The sequence below is a fragment of the Canis lupus genome, chromosome 4 (genome assembly GCF_048164855.1).
Source record: "Canis lupus baileyi chromosome 4, mCanLup2.hap1, whole genome shotgun sequence".
NCBI classification, from domain to species: domain Eukaryota; kingdom Metazoa; phylum Chordata; class Mammalia; order Carnivora; family Canidae; genus Canis; species Canis lupus.
Window position 1 is genome coordinate 66,649,195 of NC_132841.1, and position 27,704 is coordinate 66,676,898.

General features: G+C 35.1%; 1 protein-coding gene across 1 annotated transcript in view; it reads left to right on the forward strand.

Annotated features, from left to right (window-relative positions):
- Nucleotides 1-20,520, forward strand: part of FGF10 (fibroblast growth factor 10) — a 79,876-nt gene extending 59,356 nt beyond the window's left edge. Inside the window, exons 2-3 of the mRNA XM_072824668.1 lie at nt 13,673-13,776; nt 17,574-20,520. Of these exons, the coding sequence (XP_072680769.1) occupies nt 13,673-13,776; nt 17,574-17,771 (302 nt within the window). The 3' untranslated portion in view covers nt 17,772-20,520. The remainder of the gene's footprint in view (nt 1-13,672; nt 13,777-17,573) is intronic.
- The last annotated feature ends 7,184 nt before the right edge of the window (nt 20,521-27,704 follow it).

The following is a 27,704-nucleotide window of genomic DNA, read 5'->3' on the forward strand; positions in this document are numbered from 1 at the left end:
GAATAATCTACACTGAAATATTTCAATGTTTGTACTAAATTAAATTATATTACAATCAGAGTTTTCTTTCGGTCATCTAGAATTACTAGGAGAAGAGGAAATATTTGCAATAGAAATCGAATAAAACTACTGAATGTTACTTGTTTTTTTATATATGTTTCAATTAATTACTAAATTGACTTGCTAAAAAGCCAACCACTTTACCTAGAATTATATTTTGCCTTTAATGGCAATTTGACAAATTATTTTCAAATTTCTTCCATTTTTCCCTATACCATATTATGCACCAACATTTTAATCATTGTAAATTATCTTATTTCAGTTGAATTTAAGAATTATTTGGCAATACTGTAAACTAGTCTGAATTGAGTAAGTCAATTAAAATTCCTTCTTGCAATTGATTATGTGAATTAAATAATATTAACTGAGTCTTCTGGAGGGAATGTTTTCAGATTTTGATAAATAAACAAATGGAAACATTTCTTCAAAACATAATTTTGTGAAGTTTTGTCCAGCATAACTAAAGTATGCTACAAAGAAGTTTAAGATAACTTTTCTTTGAATGTTATTCTTTTCCCAAAAATTTTAAAGGTGTTAACAATTTGGAATAAAATTTGAATTAAGTAAAGTGAAACATTTGCAGTTTGCAAGGTTTGGATCAAGTCAGTCTAATCATTTCATATCAGTGTTTCTCCTGTTTTAGGTTTTAATTTTCACTTTATTTTTTTCTATAATCTGGATCCCAGAAATAATATGTATTTAAGGACTCAAGTACATAGTAATTATAATCTATCCTCTAGTCTTTTTTAAAGATTTATTTATTTATTCATGAAAGACAAAGAGAGAGAGAGGCAGAGTCACAGGTAGAGGGAGAATCAGGCTCCCTGCAGGGAGGCCGATGTAGGTCCCCATCCCGGGACCCTGGGATCATACCCTGAGCTGAAGGCAGACACTCAACCACTGAGCCACCCAGGCGTCCCTATCCTCTAGACTTAAATGCTAAACTTTCAGCATGTTTTATTTCGAAAAGTTTACTAAGACTTGCACGAAGCTGAGTACAAAATAGTACTTGACAAAGAGCAATAGAGGATATGTGTTGGATTCTAATGTCAATCCTTAGTTGCATCTCACTAAAGAAGGAATAATGTCACTCCCACTCCCAATCTCCCACCCCACATGTAATTAAGGTAACAGTATCTCTTCTTAAAACATCTCCTCCTCTCCCAGGTTGTTCTTCTGGTGTTGTCTATGCTAGAATGTCAGGCTCTTACAAGGAGTTTTAATCTTTGTTTTTATGCTCTCTCCAAATACCAATGTTACGTACCAGGAAAACCCTTTACATTAATTTCTGTGAAAGTATCCTTTACAGCGTGCTCTGCAAAATACTGGCTATGTGCTTTACTTTGTGATCCAAAATGAATGTATGATGCTGTCTTCTATTTCCAGGCTAAGAGATCTGTTTTCTTTGCCAGTTGTGTGATGTGGCAAGGGCAGGGCAGTTCCATGAATCTTGGGGATAAAGAATCACTTCAACCTTGGTGTATGGCCAAAAAGGGGCAATCTTCAATCGAGAGGGCCATGAGCTTTCTATCTTGATTAAACCTTTTCAGCAGAAGCCAGAATTCCTCATTGCCAATATCATGAGTTACAGAAGTATAGATTTTCACATATGGTAAATGTTTTGGTTTGGCCAGTATATATAAACAGGTGAGTTGTCTTTCCACACAATTAAAAAAAAACATATAAACCAATAGTAGTATTTATATTTCTTAGCAAGTGTTATAATTACCCACTGTCTAAGTAACGATGGAAAGAATCTATGAAAGAGTTAAGAAGCTAATTATAAATTATTTTACACCATGTTGAAAGCTTGGCAAATTTACAATATATGTGTTCAAAGTGAGCCTGGGTTTGAATCCTAAAACTTGTTCTACATTAAGTATTTTAAACTACTTAGGGCTGTTCATGTTTGCTAATTTGTGAACACTTCAATGCATCAAGTAAGATTTTTTTCTTGCCAGAAACCCAATATCAAGATGTGTTCCACTGACCCACTTTATTCTTTTCATCAAATTGAGGAGTGAAGATAGTGTATATTATATTTAATTGTATCAAATAATTTCTTAAAAACTTTAGCAAATGCGGTTAGACATTTTATATGAATGTCTTTAGGGTAAGCATCTAAACTGACATGGTGCTCAATTAGTGAAATATGCCATGAAGTAATTTCTCCAACTCTTTCTGTTGGCTTTTAAATTTTTCTTCCTTTATAAATAAAATGCAGTGGTCAAGCTCAACAAGAATGAATTATTATTTCTGGGTAATGAACAAGATAAATTAATCTATAAAACATTAAATAGATAAAACATTTTTGCCTTGTTGCCAACAGTTTGTAAATGTTTATAGGAGCCTCATGGTGTAGTAGAAAGAACATGGACTATTTCAGTCCTGAGTAATCTAGAAGTGCTTGATAAGTCTCTTGTTGTCCCTGGGTCTTCTAGTGTCATCTACTACAAAAGAGAATCAGAGATGAACCAGACACTTGTTAGATTTTGTCAAGCTCTTCTCTGACTCTACAATTTGCTAAAAACTAGTTTTTTCTTAAGCCTTAAATAATCTAAATTTTACCACTAAAGAGAGAGCCCAAGAGGAGAGAGAGAGAGAGAGAGAGAGAGAGAGAGAGAGAGACTGGTTTTCTTATTTAGTAATTTTAATTGATTTTGAGGCTTTGAAATCTGTGCTTTAAATTAGATTGATCAGAAGCTTTGATTAACAGAACATTTCTCGAAATAATCTCCAATGATTTAGTGTTTTTTTTTGGTGGGGGGTGAGGAAGTATAACTGACAATCCTGCTGACACCTCCTTATATTAGATCTAATTTAGAAAGTTAGTGGATTTTTACTAGAACACAACACATTTCTAGTATATTTTGCATTCTCTATAGATTTTTCCAACAGCAAAAACATTGCAGTGATTTCCCTTACTTTTGCCAGGTTAATATTTAAAACCCTTCCTATAACAGAATGGCAGATTTTCCTTCTCCCCAAGGCTCAAGGGACGAGACATAAGACACAGGAGGATGCTGTCAGGTTCTTTCCCGAAACGTGAAGTGTAGGAGGCATATTAAGTTTGAGCCAAAGTTGGGTGTGGCTAGATGCCCTGGCAAGAAACTAGGATTTCTGATTTTCTAAAATTATTCCTGAAGAATTGGTTTTACAAAAATAAAGGATGAAAAAAGGCAAAACTATAAATAGCTGTATGACTTTATGTACAAATATATTTGCTGGTACAGAAATAAGTTTACTTTTCAGGAAGAAATATTTTCAGTAACTACTCTTAGCCTTACCCATGGCTTTATTACCATTCAAATGAATTGTACTGGGCTTTTCTGAGGGTATCTCAAGACTCCTTTTCTAAACTCTTCTGTTTTATATCTTATGTCATACTTCCTACCATTTCTCCCACTGTACATAGGATCCACTGTCAGTTATCCTGGGTCACAGCAAATGACTCAAACATGTAAGCATTCTAGTTTGTTTGTTTTCAGATTGCTGGTGTTTGGAAGTAGGGGGTTTGATTCCCATTATTAGGGGCACATAAGCTTTTCTAAGTTTTTATTTCATGCAAAGTTAGCCAGACAATCTTTTCTCACTTTGCAAGTTAATTAATTTTATATCAACATTTACTGTGGACAATTCTCAAAAATTCCAAATAAAGTATCATCCTCACAAACATTTAATGTTTCTCATTATGAATATATCTCAAGAACACAAAAGGTAATATTTGAAAATATGGCACTATTACAATGTTGATAACTATTTCCTGAAATAATTCAATAAAGTCAAGTGGACAAAAGACAATCTCTGGAGAGGGAAAAAAAATAGAAATTGTCACATTTACTAAATCTATTGATCTAGCACAGTGCCATGAAGAAACACATTAAATAACTATCTGCAAATATTTGTTGACTAATGATCAACATGGAAGACTCCAGAGTCACATCTCATTTGCAATTAAAAATGCAGTAGAAAATTAATCTTTAACATATTTTAAATAATTAATTTACATCAGACACTATTGTCCCTAAAACTGTGTTTTTAGTTTCTGATACTTTTCATGGTAGGTCACTGACAATGGTTCGATTGCAATACTGATCAATTAAATATAGCCTTAAATTGAGAAATGTTTTAGAATTTGCCACTATATTCCTCAAAAAGGCCACACTAATGACTGCATTTAAAGCATCAGTTGAAAATGTAAAAGGTCACTCTGGCCTTTAGCAAATTGAGAAAAATACATATCTTCTTATATAGAGAGGGTAAGAATTTTCTGCTAACGTAGGTCCTGTTTCTGTCTGCAATTCTAAATGAATGTCAAGGGTATCTGAAAGAACTGTGGATGATAGAGAAACTAAATCGCTGTGTTGCATTCTGCTGAAAGGGCATCCAGAGTCTAAAATAGTACAAGGTAGACCAGAACTAGATTAATGATTAGCACACTCTGGTATCCTCTTTTAAAGGTGGTGAGATCATTCTAGAACAAGTATATGCCTTTAACTCTGGGTAGAGGATAAGGGGTCAAGTGAATCGCCACTGATCTGTAGCAATTTCTTGGCTATCAGTATAATTTTAAAGGGGCCACATGGCCCCTTAGAGTGTTGACACAATTAGCCCAAGAGAATGAATGTAAAATACTCAGGGAGTAACTGAAGGCATTTAAGTTTCAACCAACATTTCCACATTCTTAGTGAGGGGAAGAAAATAAAGGCTATGATAATCTTATTGCAAATCTTTAAAAAAAAAAAAACTGCCTATAGACAGAAATGAGGTATATTTGTAGACAAGTTCCAAATCCACATAATTATAGTTAGGCAGATGCTGAGTTCCACACCTATCAAAAATACACAAAAGAAAAACCTTGCACTTCCTTCCACATTCTTTAAAGTGTTTTCATTGATGTTAAGCTGCTACCATTATTTGTGTCTATTCCTGTTTGTGGTTCTACTTTCCTGCACGTTTCTGTTGATGCCTTTTCATATCAAAGGCCTGCTCTGACTCTGAATCATAGAGTATAGAACATGTGTGGTCCTTGGACCAGCAGAATTGCCATTTCCTAAGAAATGGCTAGAAATTCAAATTCTCTGGCCCCACCCCAGATCTTTTAAATAAAAAATCCCAGCAATTTGTGTTTAAATAAATCCTCCAGATGATTGTGATGCATGCTCAAGTTTGAGAACCACTGGTATGAAAACCTGGCTAACTCCCCACATCCTGATTCAGTGGACAGTAAATACCTATTGAATACCAACTGCTGCAGAGTCAACACAGTCCTGTGAGCTGTAGGCAATTAGCCCCAATTTGCAAATGGAAAGAGGAGGAAACCAAGACTCAGGAATTATAAATGACCTACTCAAGGTCATATAGCTGGTTAAGTAACAGAACTGAGATGTTAAGCCAAGTTCTTCTGCTCTTTTGGAGCTAGTTCCTTCTCATTTACACTTAAACTCCTCTATTAATTTCATCATATAAAATATAACTTTGATGTTCCCTTTAAAAATCTGTGTGTGTGTGCCTGTGAAGTTATTAGCTTCTGTGTGTGTGTGTGTATGTGTGTGTGTGCACAATTGAGAGACAGACAGATGGTGGGAGGGCAGGATGGAGAGAAATGAAATGGGAAAATAAGTAGGTAACCAAAAAATAAAATTAGTATCACAAATGTTGCTGTCCAGTCACTCACAATATAAACAGTTAGATATATTTGGACATTCTTCCAAGACAGTTAACTTGAAGTCTAGATGCACTTCTTGAAATTGTTGAGTCAAGCACATAGGCAATCCTAAAACAAGTCTGCTTAAGCTAAGAGATATGAACACAGTTCTGTTAGACCCTCAACTGTGTGCTCTCCTTTCCCAGTCAGGCTTCAAAAACCCATTCTCTTCCTGCATTCTTTGCATCCACCACTCATGGACTCTTTTTTGGGACATGCACTACTTATGAATTTGGTGACAGTTTTCTACTTCATTACCTCTGTGAAATTTTTTGAGCTCATGTAATTTGTCAAGCAGACAAATACCACCAGAAGCTTGTTAAAGGTGATAAGGGAGGGAGACTACTAGACGAATCAAGCTCAACTCCAACTCAGACAAAGGTGATTGAGGTTTTTAAGGGAGAACAAAGAAGGATTACAGGAAAGCAGAAAAGGTGAGAAAAAAAGAGATGAGAGTCTATGTGGAAGTGGAAAATTACAGAAGGAAGGAAGTAGGGGAATTACTGAAAATAGCATGGGAAGGTGGGTTGGGACAATGTATAATTTGCAATTGGGCAACATTGTATTTTCCTAAGTAAAGACTCAGCGTGGGACCTGGGGTCACCTTTAGGGACACAACCTAGTGCAGGTGGAAGTCAGGCTTACCTTTGGTCAGGGCTCTTAGCAGACTGTTCAGGAAGATCCTTTGTGCTGTGTGAGAGTTCAGCAGTTCACATAATATGATGAGGATTCAATCAACTCTGTTTCACATTAAAGAGAAATGAAAACATTATTTGAAATATTTTTAATTACTGTGATGGAAATTTAGATATTGAAAACTTCTATGTTTTTTCTGGACATGATCTTATAAACCTGCAATCTATTCGACTTCCTAGTTGCAAAGTAGCATTTCACTGTCAAAAATCATGAGTGGAATCACGTTTTCAACAAATTCAAGGGTATCAATGAACTACTAGCTGAAATAATAATTGCTGTGTAATTTTTTCCACACCAGTGTCTATGAAGCAAAATTATACCCCATTAGATTGTTTGCAAATTATCACAATTTTTACAACATAGGAAATTTATTACATGTTTTATCATAGATAAAAAAGATAAAACTAATGTAGTTTGTTCTAGACATAAACCTAAATATTTTTGTTGCCTCATTTGTGTAGAATTTTGCACCTCATTTGTGTAGAACATCACTCTCTGAAATGTAATGGAGAACCTATCAAAAAGAGATACTAGGATTTCTACACAAAACCTGTACTCAGAAAAAAACACCACCAAGCCTTGCCCATAATTTTGACTCAATTCTAACCAGATTTCATATTAATTCATCAGCTTATTTTAATGGAGGTATTCAGAAGTTCTTTAGGGCATTCTACTTTCATAGCAGAGAAAGTCATTAGTGATAATATTGATGTCCCCGAGTCATCAAGAAAAACATTACTTTTTTATTAGTAATCTCCATATATGAACAAGGAAGTAAATGAACCTGGAGATGAAGGTGCCAAATTACTTTTTAGATAAATAACATCCAAGAAGCTGTAAAACTTTCATTACCTAGAAAATTAATCTATATGGAAATTAATCGCTTTGAGTTGACTAATCAGTATGCTTCTCTAAAATACTTTTGAAATCTAAAACTCAAGTGTTTGCTATAGTATGGAGTATTCAAAATAGGTAAAATGGTCTTTATCATTGCCTTTTTTATTTTGCTATATTCAACTTTAGTCAACAAAGCCTTATTTAATGGAAAGAGAATGGGCCTTGGATCCAAATACCAAATCTGCCATACTCCAGGTGAATGTATGTTCTCCAATTTATTTAATTTCTCCAAGGCCCAATTTCAACATGTACAGAATATAATGCTTACTTGATATATTTTGTGAGACTCAGATATGAATATTAAATATATGATACATGATAGTCACTCTGTACCATTCTTGATTTTTGTGCTATTACTGTCTTTCAATTCAACTTACCCCAATTGGTGCTTTCTTAACCAAGAATGTTGTCTTGAGAACTCACACTCTAGATAGCCTTTCTGATCCAGGTTTTATTTTATTTATTTTTTATTTTTTATTTTTTTGATCCAGGTTTTAGATCCCTTTTCTCACAATTTTAATAATGAATAGTTGAAGATATATACACATATTATTTAGAAAATTTAAAACAGCTTCAGATTTCTATTGATTACTTATAAATAACAAATATTTATATTTTGTAATTCACTGACTTTTCCTTTGAAGTATATTCATTTGGGCATTTCTTTCTCTTTTTTTATCTTTAAAATCTTTTTAAAAAGATTTTATTTATTTATTCATGAGAGGCACAGAGAGAGAGAGGCAGAGACATAGGCAGAGGGAGAAGCAGGCTCTCCCCGGGAACCCTGATGTGGGACTCGATCCTGGGACCCTGGGACCATGACCTGAGCCAAAGGCAAATGCTCAATGACTGAGCCACCCAGGTGCCCCCTCATTTGGGCATTTAGTTTTACTTTCATTTTCATTTTATTTGGACATAGAGTTATTATCTCAAGGTTTTACTAATTTGACCTTACTATCAAAAGAAAAAAGATTCTGTATTTAATGAGTCCTGAGTTTCTTTTTCTCAGCCATTTGCTGGACTGATCATTCAGTAATTCATTCAATATAATAATTCATTCAGTAAAAATATATTGAGCACATATCATGAAATATGTATGTATACCCTGTTCTAATAAAAAAAGAAAAAGACCACTGCAATTACTATGGTTCTTTTAGAAAGATACATGCTTAAGGGAGTATGACCTATGTGATTCTCAAGACTACATTTGGAGCCATGTAGGCCCACACTTTAGAGTATGGCCACATAATCTCTGAGGTGTATAGTGTAGATGTGATAAAAACTCTGGGGGGTTTCATAGGCTTCTTTATATTAGGATATAATATAATATAATATAATTTATTTGAGACACTTGACAATTCATGAGAAAGAGATTTAGCTTAGAGAAGTTAGGATTTGTGTATTACATTATACTAATCATATGTATATGTTTCAGGACATTAACTAAAACTATCAAACTATATAGCATAATTTTGAGGTAAATGTTTAGAGCAAAATAACAGATATGACTAATTCTGAATTCATGAGGCTCTGACACCTATTGAACTGCTTCCAAATTTCACAACAAAGTTTTTGGAAAGTACATTCCTCACCGAGGAGAGCACCACTGCTACTCAATGAAGTATGATCTATACTTTTACTGAATAGTCCCCACAAAGTACAATTGGTGGGGAAAGCCAACCATAGCTCAAATACACACTAAATCTTTTTGCTTCCCCCAGGCCTTTCTTTCCTCACTCATTTTTCTCTGAATAGACTATTCCTCTCAACTTCCCAAATTCTCACCTACTAAAATCCTACCCCTAAAAGGTTCACTTCCAACATCAATCATCTTCATCAAGACAACTTTACTATTTAAAATGAAGACAATGTATTTTCTCTCTCATGTACCTCTAAAATATTTTTTTAAAGATTTTATTTATTTATTCATAAGAGACATAGAGAGAGAGAGAGAGAGGCAGAGACACAAGCAGAGGGAGAAGCAGGCTCCATGCAGGGAGCCAGATGTGGGACTTGATCCCAGGTGTCCAGGATCACACCCTGGGCTGAAGGCAGCACTAAACTGCTGAGCCACCCGGGCTGCCCCTAGAATATTTTCTTTGTATTGTAATTACTTTCATTATATGTGTCCTTATTTTACCCAGTCTTAAAACTCCTTGAAGGTAACGACTGTGTTTTGTTTGTCTTTGCATCCTCCATAGTAAGAGCTAATACAAATCCTACACCATGGCACTTACTACATATTAGTCAAATGAATTTACTCAGAGAATCTCTAGTGTGTGCGTGTATATAGAGAGAATATACATATATACAAATACAGAGAAAAAAAATACAGAGAATACATATGTACATATATATACGTATACAGAGAACCTCTAGTGTGTCTGTATATCGATAGATAGATAGATAGATAGATAGATAGATAGATAGATAGATAATAGATTCTGTTTATTTAGGAGAGGAGGATGGGATTTTGCATTTGTTTTTTACATCTAGCTTTCCCCACCTATATCCTTTGTATTAAGGTTTTACTTGCCTTTTACTTTCTCCTGTTATGTCCATAAAAATATATTTAAGGAGAAAGTTACCATGCTGGCCAACAGTTTGTTTATTCTAATAAGCCCAAAAGAGAAGTATTCTTGGTGCAGAGTGATTGCTGGGGAGAAAATGGGTCAGATGCTTTTCTTCTGGAGAAGGATAAGAAGTATAAACTGAGAAAGAAACTTGTGAATGGCCCTCCTCAGATTAACTACTCAGTGATTCATCAAAACATAACTCATGCCTTGGCAAGTTAAAAGAAAAGATGATTTACATGAAAAATGTGATTTCTAGGTTATTAACATTTGAAGTTTATCAGTTTGCAAAATCCTCCCCACTACTATGGTGATGATGCATTTGTAGGTAGAATGTACCCATTAATATGAGCTGATTTATGTCACAATCACTTGTAATTTTGATAATCAATCTTTATTATTTAGGATGTCAAATATAATTCAAAATAAACTTTATAGATTGCTATTATATACTTAAATGAATTCACAAAATATTGGCTTTTTCTAATGTTTTTTAAAGTTATATGTTTTTAGGTAAAATACCTCCTTTCTCCAAAATTGTCCATACAAGATGGTTGATACCTTGAGTGTTTCTTAACTTCCTAACCTCCCATCTCATGAATTCCTTCCTTGTTCCTTGTTCTCTAGTTGGTAAATCAAACATGATTTTTCTAAAAATATCATGCTATTTCACCTTAATGCTTTTGTTCATGTCTTCTCACCTTTCCCCTGGATGCTTCTTATTCAACCTTCAAAACTCAAGTTAAGTCTCCTCTCCAAATCATAAGTCTGCCTTAGAGTCCCAGCCAATATTAACTACTTTTATTTTCTCTTCTTTTGCGTTTCATCTTAGCTCTTACTATCACTTAATTTGTTTTATTGCAATTCTCTGTGTATTTGTCTTTTACTCTCAATACAGCATAGATTTTGCTTAAGGAAAGCCATAACTTACTTGACTTTATGTTCCCATTCCCCAAAAGAATGATCTTCTCCTCAGAGGTCTTCCTATGTGTTTGAATTAAACTGTTCAAAAGCTCCTAAATAGATTTAGAATACCACCTGGCATATTCATCTTTTAAGAGACATCAAAACTGATGTGGTTAAAACTTAATGTAAGTAATAGAATTTCACTACAAGAGTATGTGTTTAAAGTTAGAAAATATCTGACTTATATGAATGGGAAATATAACTTATGTTCCTTTCATTAATGACACAATTTTCAGGTGTTAGTTTCTTTGAGCAACAAAACCTTATAACTTTTGAGATAATTGTAGATTCACATAGGTTGTAAAAAAATATAGAGAAATCTGTATGTCTTTCACTTACTTTCCGATAGGATGTCAATCCTTTAATTGGCACTTAAATTTGGATCAAAGTATACAATACTAAGTTATTAGCCCAACAACATTGAGTAAAATTCTGGTTCTCCTTTTCAAAAATACTTTTATAGGCAAACTTGATCATCCTTACCAAAGAACAGAGAATACTGGATAGATTACTTATGAAAAATGTGCAAACCCACTACACTTAAGCCCCTCAGAAAGAGTTACTTTCACATTAATAGATGCTTATAATAAAGACAGTCATTGTTCATTAGGGAAAAGTTATCAGATTATAATTTACTGACATACCCAAAAATTCTTTGCAGAATTTGAAAAAACCTTAAGTCGTCTAGGTCTTCCCACTTTCTATTTCAAAGCATAGTGAACCTTTTCACACTAGTCTTAACTGGTTGCAGAGTGGGAAAATGGTTGATCAATTGATGAATTCTTTGAATATTGAGTTCCTATTTGTGCAAAGCAGAAAAAACGAGAGGTTTCTAAGCTAAATATGATAGATCATGTGCAGTGCACTCTCAGGAATAACTGGTCAAGGATTTAGTAACATTTGTATCACGTTTTTCCTTTTGTCAGCTCAGTCTCTTATCATCTAGCTTAATCCCATTACTTTTTATTCATCTTCAAAAATCCTGCTTTTATTCTTTGCTAAAATCATCCTTCAATCTTTTCATTCTAACAATTTCCAGTTACAAAAGCATACATAGGGAACACCTTGCAATTTACTGACAGTGTTTGTTTCTTAGGGAAAGTAAACACCAACCTAAATATTTTGCCCCAGGATTCAACCTCCTGCTTTGCTCTACTATATCTTCTGTTTGTCACATAAAGTATATGAGACTCCTTTCCCTGATACTTAGACATTTTACTTTGTAGCATGCCTATTAAAGGCTCTTCTCTTTGATGAGTCATTTTGTCAGATAGTTTTCCAACAGGATTCCACGTTGGAGAATGGGAAAGGGTGGGGAGATGATGGAGAGGCAAATAGACACAGAGAGCAAAACAGTCTAAAAGCCAGAAGCTTTGGTGTTGAATCCATCACTTTATCATCTTGTATATATGAGCTATATGATCTCATATCCTCCACTTTTTTCATCTGTAATTAAGAATAGCAATACCATCTTAGAGGACTGTTGTTAGAATTAAGGAAATAAACTACAAGAAAGTGTTTTAAAATATGCATATAAGGGATCCCTGGGTGGATGCTCAGTGGTTGAGTGCCTGCCTTCAGCCCAGGGCATAATCCTGGAGTCCCGGGGTCGAGTCCCACATCAGGCTCCCTGTATGGATCCAACTTCTCCCTCTGCTTGTGTCTCTGCCTCTCTCTCTCTGTGTCTCTCATGAAGAAATAAATAAAATATTGAACAACAAATAAATATGCATATAAATGGGTCTATTTGTTTGTGCCTTGAGGGCAAGGGAGATATTGAATGCTCTCCCTAGAGTTACCTACAGTTTTCAGAGAAAAATACCTTTGGATGCACCAACCAAAATGTGTGTATTGGGGGAAAAGGGCTCCTGTCTATCAGTTACAATTTCCCTCAGTTTTCCATTCTTTCTAGGGGAAAAAAAAAGCCTTTAAAAATGCTGATGCATACTGGATATTCTCCCAAACCAGAGTTACGATTTTGCTATTTTAAAGACAATGTGGATGTTGGGATTAGTCTTTCTGTATCACAGAATGTCAACACATTTTCCAAAACTGAATTTATCAGTTAAATGTAGCCAAGAGATTTAGTTTATCTAAGTGCCCTACAAAGGAGAAATAGTTTACCACTGTTTTTACAGATTGAGGCAAATCTGACATATTATTGACATATGCTATGGATTTAATTTAATACCATAGTACAGATGTGTGCTCTGATAAGTTTTTGTGAAATCTAGGCTAAGATAGAGTTGTTTCAATATTTATGGGGTTGAAAATGCAGAGTTAGCAAAGGAAGCATTTTAATTAAAACAATATTTTGCCTTATATGCTCACAGTAAAATATAGGCCAATTCTTTTAAAGACCAACTACTTGTTTAAATATAGTTGTTGGGTTTTTAAGGCACATTGAAATAGATTTGGGTTTTTTTCCAATTTTAAAATTTTTTAGTTATTGTTTTTCAAAGATTTATTTATTTATTTGAGAAAGAGAGGGGAGGGGAGAGGCAGAGGAAGAGGATAAAAGAGAATCTCAAGCAGACTCCCTGCTGAGTGCAGAGCCTGACACCAGGCTCCATCTCACAACCCTGAGATCATGACCTGAGCTGAAACTAAGAGTTGTTTGCTTACCTGACAAGCCACCCAGCTACCCCCAGTTTTTTAAATCTACTGATTTTAGAACTATCAGAAATTCAAACTCAATAGTTCTGAATTTTCTTTCTTTCACTTAAATGTATATAACTCTTCAAGTTTAGCTTTTTTTTATTGTATGTTTTAGGCATCCTGGAGATAACTTCAGTGGAAATCGGAGTCGTTGCCGTCAAAGCCATTAACAGCAACTATTATTTAGCCATGAACAAGAAGGGGAAACTCTATGGCTCAGTAAGTATTCTGCTTTAATTTTCCAAGTCCACTGCAGTAAATCATTACCACAGTTTTGGAATGTTTCCCCCAGACACTGAAGAGCTTTGTTATCATTCTATTGCTAGTAAATAGAGCCACAGTAGGCTGGTCACCAGAATTTCAAGGGCTGGCAAAGCAGCTCTCGCAATTCTGTAATTTCCTCTGTTGTTCACCCATCAGTCTACCACACACGCTGTTGCTGGCTTTCGTCCGTCAATGCTCTGAACTGTTAACGGGTCATACTCTCACGGAAGCATCTGGTCAAATTGGCACGGGTGCTGCAGACAACTTGTAGAAGAATCATTGAAAACAAAGATCTTAAATTGAGTAGGAAACCATACACTGTGTGTATTTTAGAGATTAAGATAAAACAGGAGCTTCAAATTTTGTATTCTATTAAAATATGAGATGGGGAGACAGAGTAAGAAATTCACCATTTGTGTGCCTTCAATCAACTCCATAATTTTATTTATGTAGACAATAGTCACTAATTCATTGATGTAGTTGGTATCCAGCTGACTCTTTTGAGTACATACATCTCTGTGTTTTATAGCAAATATTAAGGAATATCACTTCAAAATGTGTAAAAAACCTTATTTTGTTGATTAGCATAAGAACAATTGCACTGCCTGCCTAGAGCCAGCAGCTCCCAAACTTGATCACAATCACTGAAAAGATTAATACACACTTCTAGATTTTCTGATACATTAAAGCTGTGATAAGACCTAAGAATGTGCATTTCTAACGAGGTCCCAGGAATTCCTGATGCAACACTTGGATAACCCAAACTGAGAACCACTGGTCTGATTATAGAATAGTCATGTATTTCTTTTGTATCAGGTCCACTTATAAGTGGGGAGCTAGGCACCCACACTGTGGGCCTGTCCCTCTGTCTAGCATAACTGCATTTTGCATGGCAGGGGAGGAAGGTGGTTAAAGGAATTTCAGTTAAATTTTTCCATTATATGCAGCTCTGCTCATGAGCCCAGAAATGTAATGGGCCATTTTAAAAAGTGGTGTCAGTCAGGGTTCACATTATAATCACTTCTGAAGTATTTTTAATTTATTTTCTTGAATGTACATGCTTGAATCCCTCCTTAATCTACTATTATCAGAATTACTGGGCAAGAGAACTCAGTTTATATTCTTTGCAGAGATACTAATATACTTAGTCAAAACCAAAGCTTTAAAGTAAAGCCAGATCACACCATCTAGATCAAGAGAAAAAGGGTAAATAACTTTAATTGCGATAAAAGATTGAAATAACTTTTAATTGATAAAGTGTATGTTTTTTAAAAGGTGACATCAAAGAGAAATGGAGAATTCTTAAATGAACTGTGTCAGAAAAATATTTAATACTTCTCTTACTTCCCCACCTTTTTCTTCTATCCCAGCATAGCTCGCATACTGTGCCTATGCTTCTTACTGAACTCTAAGATGTGTGAATTCTTTCATCCTATTTCTATATCTAAATAGATACCTACTGCTTTCTATCATAGCATTCCCTTTTAGTTATCTGCAATGGGTTTTATCAGAAATTCTCTCATTAATGTGTCTGTTGTTAACTCTCTTCCCCTAATATATTGTGAACTTAAATTGGGCAGAGGCTTCCTTGTCCCACACTATACCCTCAGCACTCAGATCCATCCAGAGCACAGGGCCCCAAGACTTTTTTTTAACTTTAATACTTATGATTCACCTAAATGCTATAAAACACATAGATTTCTAGATCCCTCCTCCAGAGATTCTGATACATTTGAGGTAAGGTATAAATATTTTTAAAAAACACCTGAGAATCGGAATCTGCTACAGGTGTACCTCACCTTAAGAGACAGTATTTTAGGGCCACCAGGGTGCTTCAGTCAGCTGATCAAACCACTCTTGGTTTCAGCTCAGGTCATGATCTCAAGGTCATGAGATGGAGCCTGGTGTCAGGCTGCACACTCAGCTGGGAGTCTGCTAAAGATTCTCCTTCTCCTTCTGCCCCTCATCTACCCACTCACTCTCTCTCTCCTTTTCTCTCTAAAATAAATAAACCTAGAGACATTGCTCTAAAAATTTATTTGGGGGAGGAAAAATGAGTATTTACTGCTACTTTTCAATACACAGCTTGTTGCAAATATAAAATCATCTCAAATAACCTTAATCCTTCTAGTTTCTAAACTGCACCACCCCCTTTATTAGAATGAATGTAATTATTCATGCAAAAAGCTATCTCTGCTTTGAAGCCATTTAGTTTTATTTATTTATTCTTTTTGAAGCCATATAGTTTTAGACAAACTAAGATGAATAAATGGAAAAAAATAGTAAGGATTTAAATTCCTTTCTAATGCAGAATTCTTTGTTGCATTATAATCCCTTTTTTTTTACATTATAATCCTTATTTAAGTAACTTACCTTTTCATCTTATTTTCAACCAAATAAATCATTTGACTTTTTTTTTAATCATTTTACTGTTACACTTAAATGTTAATTTGCAGAAGATAGGCACATTGGATAAATAAATTCCAGGAAACAAAGCTTAAACCCGTAACATTAACATAAATATACCCGTTTGTGATGGTTCTGATAATGTTCAAAATGATGATCTAGCTCATAGAAACACAGATATTTAAATATATACATATTCAGGAACTGAGAATTTAGTAAAAAAAAAAAAATTTAAATACCAAGTTGAGAAAAGCTGTCCTAACTGCCCAGTAGAGGCCAGCTAAAATATGTCTACAATGACCTTTGTTTGGATTGGAAAAGGTGGAACCAGAAGAGCAAAGACCCCAATTCCTTAGCTGCCAATTTGCTTTAGTGTGGATATGAGGGAAGAGGTACATTTCTAAAGCTAGAGTTTTGAGATTAGTGATTACTCTTCATCAATAACTCCAGGGTGAAATACTAGATTTGTGGAATGAAGGAAACATCAATTCTTGTCCCAAAGATCCCCTTAAAAACACATGGCTACTTGAAACAATGCCAAAGGACTATGGCTATAGAGTGGAATTTCCCAGGATCAAAGTCTCAGGTTTATACAATAAAGGCAGTGATAGTCACCATGCTTGTAATTTCTTTGATATGGTAATTCACAAAGCAAGGCATTCTGTGTCATAGTTTTCAATTATTTCTAGACCTCAGAGTAAACCTATTAAAATTCCAACTTATGGAAAACTGTAAATAATCTACAAAATGGGGAAATCTAGTATTTGTAAGAAACAATGACAGCTCCCCACCCTTCCCTGGCCTCTTGTTTAGTTATCTAGAACTATCATGATCTTGCTATAAGATCTGCTTTCTTACCAGTGTGGGCATATTTATTATGGACTTATACCTAGATAAAGTTTGAAAACTTGATAAGCTTAAGTTTTTTTCTGTCATTCTATTTTCCTCATGAGACCCCTGGTCATTACTTTGAAAAAAAGGATTATACATAATGCTATTCTTTATCATTGGCATATCACAAATACTGTTCATGGAATGTTTGCTTCTTGACAGTCATTCTAGTCACTTAAACCATGTCATCTTCAAAACACACCAGCTTTTTTAAAGGGCCCTAACATGTGGTTATGATGATCAATTAAAATGAATCATGAGACTTCAGACACAGATTCTGTTTATGATTATGAGTTGTACTCTTCTGTTGCTGACAGTGCACATTAAGTGCACAACTTACGTACAAATGGCAACAGCAAACAAAACTCTTGAACTGGCATTCTCTGGATGGTTTGTGTCAAATGGAATTCAGTGTCATCATCACAGGAATAAAAGATTTTATTTTTCCCTTGCAGAAAGAATTTAACAATGACTGTAAGCTGAAGGAGAGGATAGAGGAAAATGGATACAATACGTATGCATCCTTTAACTGGCAGCACAATGGGAGGCAAATGTACGTGGCATTGAATGGGAAAGGAGCTCCCAGGAGAGGGCAGAAAACACGAAGGAAAAACACCTCGGCTCATTTTCTTCCAATGGTGGTCCACTCCTAGAGGAAGGTGATGCTTGTGGATACAGTGAAACCAAAGGTTCTTTTGCCTCTGGTATTCTTCATAAAGACAGGAGCTCAGAAGGCAAAGACACATTGCAGATGTCTGCTTGCTTGAAAAAAAGGAAGTCTTTAAAGGTGTTGTACTCACTGCTGACATACGATGTTCTTTTGATTAGTTCTGTGTCATGCCTTATAATCGAGATATAAGCAGATTAAATGGGATGGAAGTTATTCCTAAGCGAACAACATTGTGGCTGGGTTTTTTTTTGGTGAAGTTTTTGTTTCTGTGCTTGTTTTTTAACCTCTAAGATAGAACTCAAAGGACATGGGACAATCTGTTGAATGATCTTCGGGAAAGTTATTTATGGAATACGAACTCATATCAAAGACTTTCATTGCTCATTCATTCAAGCCTAATGATTTAATGAGCAGTAAGACACGCAAGCATTTCCTGGAAAGCACTTGGGTCACATCGTATGCACAACCAAAGGAGCTTTGGGCGTGGCATCATGGAAGAGTCAGATAAGATTTTAAAAAATGTAAACATGTTAGTGTAAAACTGTTCTAACAAAACAAATAGTATGGTATGCTTGTGCATTCTGCCTTCATCCCTTTCTATTTCGTTCTAAGTTATTTATTTAATAGGATGTTAAATATCTTTTGGGGTTTTAAAGAGTATCCTCAGCAGCTGCCCTCTGATTTACCTTTTCTTTTTCTTCAGCACACCACATGCATGTTCATGACAAAGTGTTCTTAAAACTTGGCAAACACTTCAAGGATTGGAGAGGAGATAGGGAAGCAGGGTGAGAGCCCCATGTGCTATCTGTTAACTTAATATCACTTCTGCAATAAGAACCATCAACAATAAATATGACACTGCTGTGGCATGGCTTGATGAGAGATATCTGCCATCATTTAAAAACATCTATCACTCCTAAGGCTTCCTTTCAGAAGAAATAGACCCAAAGGCCAAATTCTTCTCTTTTAATACACCAATGGGGCTCCAAGAATATGCTAAAAGAAGGAAAATTGTTAAATAAATTTTAGTACCTAGCCTCATTATTTACTGATTTTCTGCCATGCGTCTCAATGGTAAGTGATGAAGAGGCTGTCTGCATATATAAGAGCCTTTTATGAGTCCCACAATAGTGCATCTCCTCCAAAGGAATTATTGAGGAATCTGAAGTATAACACTCCCAGGGGCTTAAACTGAGCAAATATATCCTGGTATATGTGTAGCCATATACTGAAATCTGTTCAAGCTGTATCATCTAGTCTTTACAAAACCGAATAAAAGTTATTTTCTATAAATTTAAAGAGCTTTGGAAGATTCCATCATGTAACCATATCAAAATTCATTTTGTTAGAGCAGGTATAGGAAACAATACATAAGAGTATACCAGTCATCATCACATTGTATTCCACTAAATAAATACATAAGCCTTATTTGCAGTGTCTGTAGTGATTTTTTTTAAAGTGTAGAAAAATACTATTTGTTTTAAATACTTTGATAACTATAAGATTATATTGATGCTGCAGTTTTATCTTCATATTTCTTGTTTTGAAAAGGTCTGTTTATTTTTACTGTTTGGATACAGTATATTGGTACAAGGGAAAGACTCACTAAATGTGTCTTTTTACTAAAGTTTAACTTCTAGAAAGGCTGGTGTTTTGTGATCCTCTCTTATAACTTAATTGTGTCAATGCTTAACCAGTGCTTCCAGTTAATCTGTTATTTAAGAATTAGTTTTATTAGGAAACTTTCCCATAAGGTAATCCCATAAAAGTTCTTATTTTTTCATTCCTTAAAAAAGTTGGGATTTCAAAAGATATGCATTTGAGGCAGAGAGTTTTGGCTTATGGCTAAAGTTGCGTTTTGTGGCATTTGGCTTCCAACTTGCTTCTTAACAAATCAGATTCTAAAAATGTTTAATTTTTGTGGTTGGAATCTGTATGTGAAAATATAATTGGTAACTGAATCTGAAAGCCATATGTAATGTATTGCTATCAGAACTAGATTACCTTTGTTCTTTCATTTTAAAATAATAATTGCACCTGACACATGAATACAGACCACCCAAAACCAAAATTAAATGCTTGGTGAGACAAATATAGGATTAGATGACTGCACGAACAGCAAACAGGGCACAAACTGGATTCGTATTTCATGTAGCCATTTAGATTGCTAAGGAGACTATGTGTAAACAGGCATCAATATCAGACTCCAAACACTAAAACAGCTTCTAGCAAAATGTATCAAAGCTTGCAGAAGCCAAAAATAGAAAACATCTCCCTCACCTCCCCCTCCCAACACACACACATGTGTGCAAGTGTGCTCGCACTTGGGTGTGCACATACACACACACACACACAGAGATAGAGACAGAAACAGAAAGGAGATTCTCCTGAATTTAAAAACGGCATCTTTGCTTGATATTGAGATAGAATTCTGGTCACCTTTGTAGTTGGATTGTGCTACTGAAGAAAAGGCAGTTCCAGCCCTGAATATTGTATATTAAAAAAAAATCATCATGATTTTGGGAGCTCAGTCTCTGCGGGAAGTGCGGCCCCTAGCCATGATGTCAGGGTGAGTTGGCCATAAATGTATGTCCATCTAAGTGCTGGTACTAAGGAGACTCCTCATAAAGATATAAAATCCCTCCCTCTTCCTACCTCCCAAAAGGCTGAACAGTGTATAGTATGTTACATTTCAATAAATCAATAAAAATGCTGGGAAAAGAAAATACAAATATTGTCCTTGTTTGTTTTATTAGCCTATACCTAACTATACCTGGTAATACAAAGAGAAGCTCAAGTGTTCTACGCATGGCAGGAGGTGGTTAAATGCCCCACAGTCCCAAACAACAACAAAAAGAAAAAGAAATCACTGAAACATTTGTAAGTTTTCTTTAATGTTTCACATGTGTGAGTCAGCTATCCTTCCTCTAATAACAACCAAATGCTTTAGATTTTTCCTAAGGATTCAGGTCCACCTAGTTTACACAGTGGATAAAGAAGGATGAATTGAAAACAAGGATGGCTTGTGAAACAATGAAAGACGTTTGGAGGAAAGCCAGTAGGCTGCAAACTCTGATTTCAAGAGAGTGTAGGCCAGTGGATTTGATTTCAAAAGTAGAGAGAGAAAAGGATAAAGTTGGGTCCAGGGCTCAAGCAAGGTTATAGACACCATCTAAATTCATCAGCATTAATGCTGCACAGTTCCAATAATTTGGATGTCATTAATTCAGGATTTATGATTATTCAGCCAAAATGAAATTTTACCTTTTCCTTATCAGTGAAAGCCTTAGCTGTTCCAAACTTTGTTTAAGCAAAGATATCTATAGGAAACTCAAATACTTATGATGCTTAGTGCATTAGAAGTAACCCAGTTAATACAAACAAATGCCAGGCTGATGAAGAATTCTTGTCTATTCACTCCATAGGACTTTGGCAACTTAAACAAAACAGTAAGAAAAAAAAAAAACAAAAAAACAAAAAAAAAAACAAGAGTAGTTTTGAAGGATACTGGAAAGAAATGGGCAGGTCTGAATTCCACCGGAAATGGGACATGAAACAACTAAACTCTGCCTCCCTCAGCACTTTTTTCCTCTTACCCCTGACTGGCTTTATTTGCTCGCCTACTGCTTGCCACCAATTTATGTCTTTCCAACTCTACAACCCAAAACCTCTTTTTCTCAAGATCCCCAGGTGGAAACATCCTAGGTGTGAATGTTATTGGTCAGTTTGGGATAGCATCCCAACCTCTAGAGAGAACAATATAACAAAGCACAGGAGCATTGGGATTGGCAAGTTTCGATCACATGACCACAGAGCTACAGGGTGCAGGTTTTGGCAGCCCACACAATTGGAAGGAATGAAGAGTGTACCAAGCGAAGAGCAGTGCTGGGCTGATCTAAAAACAAATATGGTTCTTCATTATATCTATTTAAATGAGACCACTGACTTAAACATACACCTTTTTTCAAAACATGTTTTAATCTTATATTTTTCACTAATTCTGATTAGCCTTCCCCTAATTTGTTCAAATCAGAGACATTTCAAGATGTTTTTCTTTTATGCATTTTTTATAAGGGAAAGATTGTATTTGTTTTGTTTTAGAGCCAAGAGAAGGGCCCTGAATGTAGCCAGGATCAGTAAAATTCTGCAAACTTCATGGAATAATAATTGAGAGGAATACAAGTTTTCACTAAATCAAAAGGTAATCCTCCTATTAAGTATCAACCTATGCCATAACATTAAAATTATTTCTTTAAAGTTAACTCAAAATTATGTACCAGTATTTTCGAGTGTATCAACATGTAGAAAATATCTGCAAGTCAAATGCCATTCATTTTTTTAAAATGTAGAATAAAAAAGAAAAAAAACGGCTTTATGTCTTTTACTATGTCTTGTATACATTCACTATGAGGCAAAAGAAAACTTTATAACACATTTCTGTGTTTTGCTGAGTACAATAAAGCACAGAATGCTCCTGCAAGTTTACTGAAAACAACCTTTAACAAACACCATGTATTAGTAAAATGGAATAAACATGATCAAACTAATGAGATCAAAGGAATTGGTCTCATTCCTAGGTGGCTAATAGTGAATATTTCCATGTGGCTGCTCCATGATATCAGCTAAGGGCAACAATTCCATATTCAAAGAGAAAAGCCATATGTCAGCCATATATGCATGTGGCATGTATTAACTTACACATTTTTATTATCCTCCACAAAAGAGCCTATGTTCATTTTTTAATATAGGCAATTGCATCCTCTAGAGATGAGCACAGCAAATGAAGAATCAAAACATCCCATGTTCCTCATTACAACTGTAAATTGAACATATGCCTTCATACAACTTAGGCAGTGACCCCAACTGTAGAATAACCAACTACAGTAAGGTCTTAACCCTCCTAAAGTTTGTTTTTAATTACCGTATACACATCTTAAATGACTAAATAATCTTACAATTTTCTAAATTAGTTATCATTTCTGTGCTCAATTTAAGCTGCTGACAATGCAAATATTCCCAGATCTTTCAAGGAGCAATAAATTAGAATCAGTGTTTCACCAGTATTATAGATCAAAAAAAGACTGCTTTTTTTATGATTATGAGAGGCATTCAGGGTAAAGGTTGTTTATCAATTCAACATTGAAAATATTTTAATATCGGGTATTTAAACACGAGACTTTTCAATATCCATTTTTTTCAGTGACATGATCCATACATTCGGATATTAATAGTATTTAAGCCAATGTCTGTAAAACTGATAAGAAAAAAATCTGTTTTCAGAGAGCTAACTCTAACAAAAGAAAACTAAAAGAAAAGCACTGAGAAATGACATTGCAAATAAGATACAAAGAGTATCTTGTTTTCCTGATAAATTGATGTTAAATGTAAAATGCATTTTATAATGCAAGCTTACTCTCATGCAGGAAACAAATGAAATTTAATAATATTTTTAATAGTATTTTTTAAGTCAGATCGCACGATTTTCTTTCTTATCTTACCCCAGGAAAGTTCTGCTTTTGGCCTCTAAAATCTCCCAAGAAAGAGTCAACTCACCACATTTCAACTACAACATTTTCTCTTTTTCTTCATTCTTAAGTCCAGGTGATACTAAATAGCTACATGAAATCTATTTCCTTACTAGACTCACAAGAAAAGATAAACTTTATTTAGACTCCTTTCTACCCTCAGCTGCTTCAAACGAGTGAAACTCCACAGTAATGTACTTAAAAGAGATTGTTGAATGCCTAGAATTGTTACTTTCACCTCTCTGGTTTTATTTTTTTTTATTTCTATTTCTCTCTCTGGTTATATTTCCTAGTGATAAAATTAGTGTTTCCTAATCATTGAAATTATTCACTCCTGCTTTTGAGAAGAAAAGAAAAACAAAGTTTAAACATAGGACCTTGTCAGGGACTGTAGTCCTAACACCCAGTATCTTAGAAGGTAGTCTTCTTAGGAAATATGGTCCATGGAGATATAATTAGTTAAGATGAACTCAAACTAGAGTGGACCCCTAATCCTAGTATTACTTGTGATCTGATAAAAATAGGAAACCTGGGGACGCCTCGGTGGCTCAGCGGTTGAGCGTCTGCCTTTGACTCAGGGTATGGTCCTGGTCCCAGGATCGGGTCCCCCGTTGGGCTCCCTGCGAGGAGCCTGCTTCTCTCTGCCTGTGTCTTTACCTCTCTCTGTGTGTCTCTCATGAATAAATAAATAAAATCTTTAAAATAAATAAATAGATAGATAGATAGATAGATAGATAGATAGATAGATAGATAGATAGATAGATGATAGATAGGAAACTTGGAGATAGACATGCACAGAGGGAGAACACTGTATACACAAAGACAGAGATTAGGATGAGTCTACAAGCTAAGCAACTCCAATGATCACCAGCAAGCCACCAGAAAGCTCTTCACTCTCACAGCCCTCAACCTGCCAATACCTTAATTTTAGACTTCTGGACTTCAGTACAGTGAGACAATGAAATTCTGTTGTTTAATCCACTCAGTTTATGGTACTTTGTTATGGTAGCCCTAGGAAACTCATATAGTCTATAACCCAAGATCCACAGAACTCAGGAGAATGTCTGACATATCTGGAGTCATAATGCTTTCATGTAAATACATAGAATTGTTTAACACTAACCTTCATATCAAACCACCTTAACCAACTCCTAAGCTATGTCGCTGCAAAGTCTAATGTATCATTTTGCTCAATAAATCTTTACTTAACCCATAGATTTTTGTAGTATCCCTATAATCATGTCATATTTTCCCCTCAAATTTTGTAGTTTGGTCAATGACCCCAAATATGATAGATTCAAAAAACTACACTTGACCAAAGTATCAAAATGCTAGTTAGATGAATTTGATGTAAGCCAGAACATTTAGTGAGGAACAGACATACTTTCGAGAGTTCTGATATTTCTAAATTTTGACCTTTCTTGTTTACTAGAGGAACAACAAAAAACAATCACATTAGTACATACAAATATAAATCTACATATGGTATGCCCATTAATTCCTGATAATTTATGACAATTTTATAAATTAACATCTCAATTATTTTATGTGAAATATTTACAATTAGACTATGAAAGAGATATGACTGTAAAGTCATGACTATAAAGTAATGGAATTGGCTAATACACTAAAATTTATACATCTAATGGGTATTGGCCATTTCAGAGAGCATTAGGAGACCATATTTATATTAATAATATTCTTCATCTCAGAAATCAAATGCTCCTACCTCCTTTCAAGGACATGATTTGATGCAAGTGACTTTCTGTTCCATCCCATCCATAGCAGTTTACATCAGAGATAGGTACCTGTGCTCACACTCATTTACAATCCTAGCTTCCATCTTTTTAGTCTTAATTTTCCCAGAATTACAAAATTAGCTTTTGACTCCAAATATGTTACTGAATCAGTTCCTATTATCCTACTGTTGTGCAACCATAAAATGGGTAGCTAATAAGGGTCTCCTTCCCCAAAAACTTTAGTAAATCTATCTAGAACCGACAGTGTATAAAACAAGGAAATGTTTGTGCTTTGCACCCAAAAACTACATAGATCTTCTGTAAATACAGTCACATTTGTCAAACCATTTCTCCTAATTTGTTTACTCCTCCTCTTTTGATCATCTACCATCTGAACCTCCATCTTCTTATGTGCAACTAGTAATCAAATAAGCAAGAAGCTAGCAGGCCTTCAACAAAATAGACGTCTGCTACAGAAATAAAATGACCCCAGGATAACCCAATCCTAAGTCAGTGGCTGCATATAACCACAGGAGCATTCAACAGTCAAACTGTCACAGTTTGGTTCTGGGACACAACATAGCCCTATCACTGAAAAACTTGTTCAAGATTTGTCTCCTAAATCAAATGTAGAAAATGAATCGAAAGGTTGAGCTCTATCATTCTGCTTTTATACCCTAATTTTATAAATGATAAGACTGAGGTTCAGTTTCTTTACCAGAGCTCAGCTAGGTAATGAATGCAGGTCTCCGGATTCTAAAATCGCTCTTCCTTCCATTATATGGACACTTTGCCAATAAATAAATAAATAAATGAGAACCACAACATTTACAGTCCAATGTTTTGTTTTGTTTCAATGTACTTCTAAGGATAATGAAGGTGTTTCCTTTAGTGACACATAAGAGGAGAGGAATGCTTTTTTAGGAGGAATAGCATATACTTTTAAATCAGAGAGAGAGAGATCATTTTTAACCCTAGCTCTTCCATTCTCTGACAGTGAAAACTTAAAAAAGTTATCCCTTTTAGGATAAAAATGAATGGACAAAATAATTGAATAATGATTCCTAACATTTGGGACAGTAGTAAGGATTGGGCATTTCATATTACTTCACTGTTTTGACTGGCAACCAATAAGTACCTCAATACATGTTAACATACTGCCCCCTCATTGGTCGATTGTTAATATTTACAAAACATTTCCTAATGTGCTAAAATAATGACTGGGTCACTTTCAAAGTCTCCACATTTGCTCAAGAAGATTACTTCATTACACATATTTTAGGTTTGAGTCATGTATTATTTTTTCTTCTCCAGAAAATCTTCTTTTGACCATTGCCTAGATCATCCCTATATGTTAAAATCATGCTTCTTCAGCACGGTGGATTACTGAGCTCTGGACCAGCTCATGGGGAGGTACTTTGGTTTTGAAGTACAATTTTCTCCCCTTAAGAAAAAATGAATGGGCTTTCTGAGGCATCAGAATGAAGGAGGCACAGATAATATAAACATGGACATAGCTTTCTTATTCTAGATATGGAGGTGACATCATCTATGGAAAGTTTGGTTTGATAACCAAGAGCAATTGATGCTCTAAAATATTCACTTGGAAGAAGGAACACCAGGAGCACAAGAGTTTCTAGTAAACTTATAGATGTTTTAGCAATATTTCAGCTTTTCTTTTACCTCACTTTCCTAGAAAATGAAAGTGATAACTATCTAACCCATAGTGAATAGGGGGGTACAAAAAACAACATAAAAATATTTTTTTCATATTCTCCACTGTATAGCCACCTACTTTCTGTTACATTTTTAATCCTTTTGCAAATAAATTGGGAAATGAGGGAAACCATCCCTATCCATCCTCTTTGTTTCCAAGCAAACAGCTTAACTTTTAGAATCCTGCATACTTAATGGCTGTCCAAATCCCCTTTTCAGGACCCAGGCACTCATTCCCTAGGTGGTAAAGGCAAGTTGCATGCTTTCCCTTCTTGCCTGCCTTGGCAGTCACATCCAAAGACAGCTGTCAGGTATAAAAGCCTTGACCCCTTGCTCTGTTGAGAATAAGAGTCATCCCTTATTTGATGGGTCATCCCTGCGGGATCAGCTGAGACATCTGTTGTGACTTCATTCAGATCAACCTCTTTCCCTCTGCCTAGAGCTGTTTACTTCACCTCTCACAGGTGTTTGTTCTAAGAGCACGCCCCCATCAACTTCCTACATGCAAATCTCCACCACAGAGTCTGTTTCCTTTGGAACTAGTTCTAAGGCTTCATGTTAGGTGTAGTTTGTTTGTTTTTAAGGTAGGGACTAATTGATAAAACTGTCGCAAAACAACTACTCCTTCTTCTGAATGATGGTTGCCTCAGTTTTTACTTAAATGACATGTGAGTTTAATAAGTCCACTAGAGAAACCTAGGGACACACACACCAATTCCTAGAAACAAATTGATGAGGAAAGCAGCAATTTTTCGGACTAGCTTGGAGACAGCCAACAGCATAAGCGACTAAGAATGGATTTACCAATCTAGCTCCAGGATATGAACTAGAGGCCCTGGGCACTAAGCTAAGTGCCAAAATCATGCAGAGGCAAAATGGCAATTGTCTAAAAATCTTTCCCTTTTCTTCATCTTATGAAAGAATCAGCAGAGAACC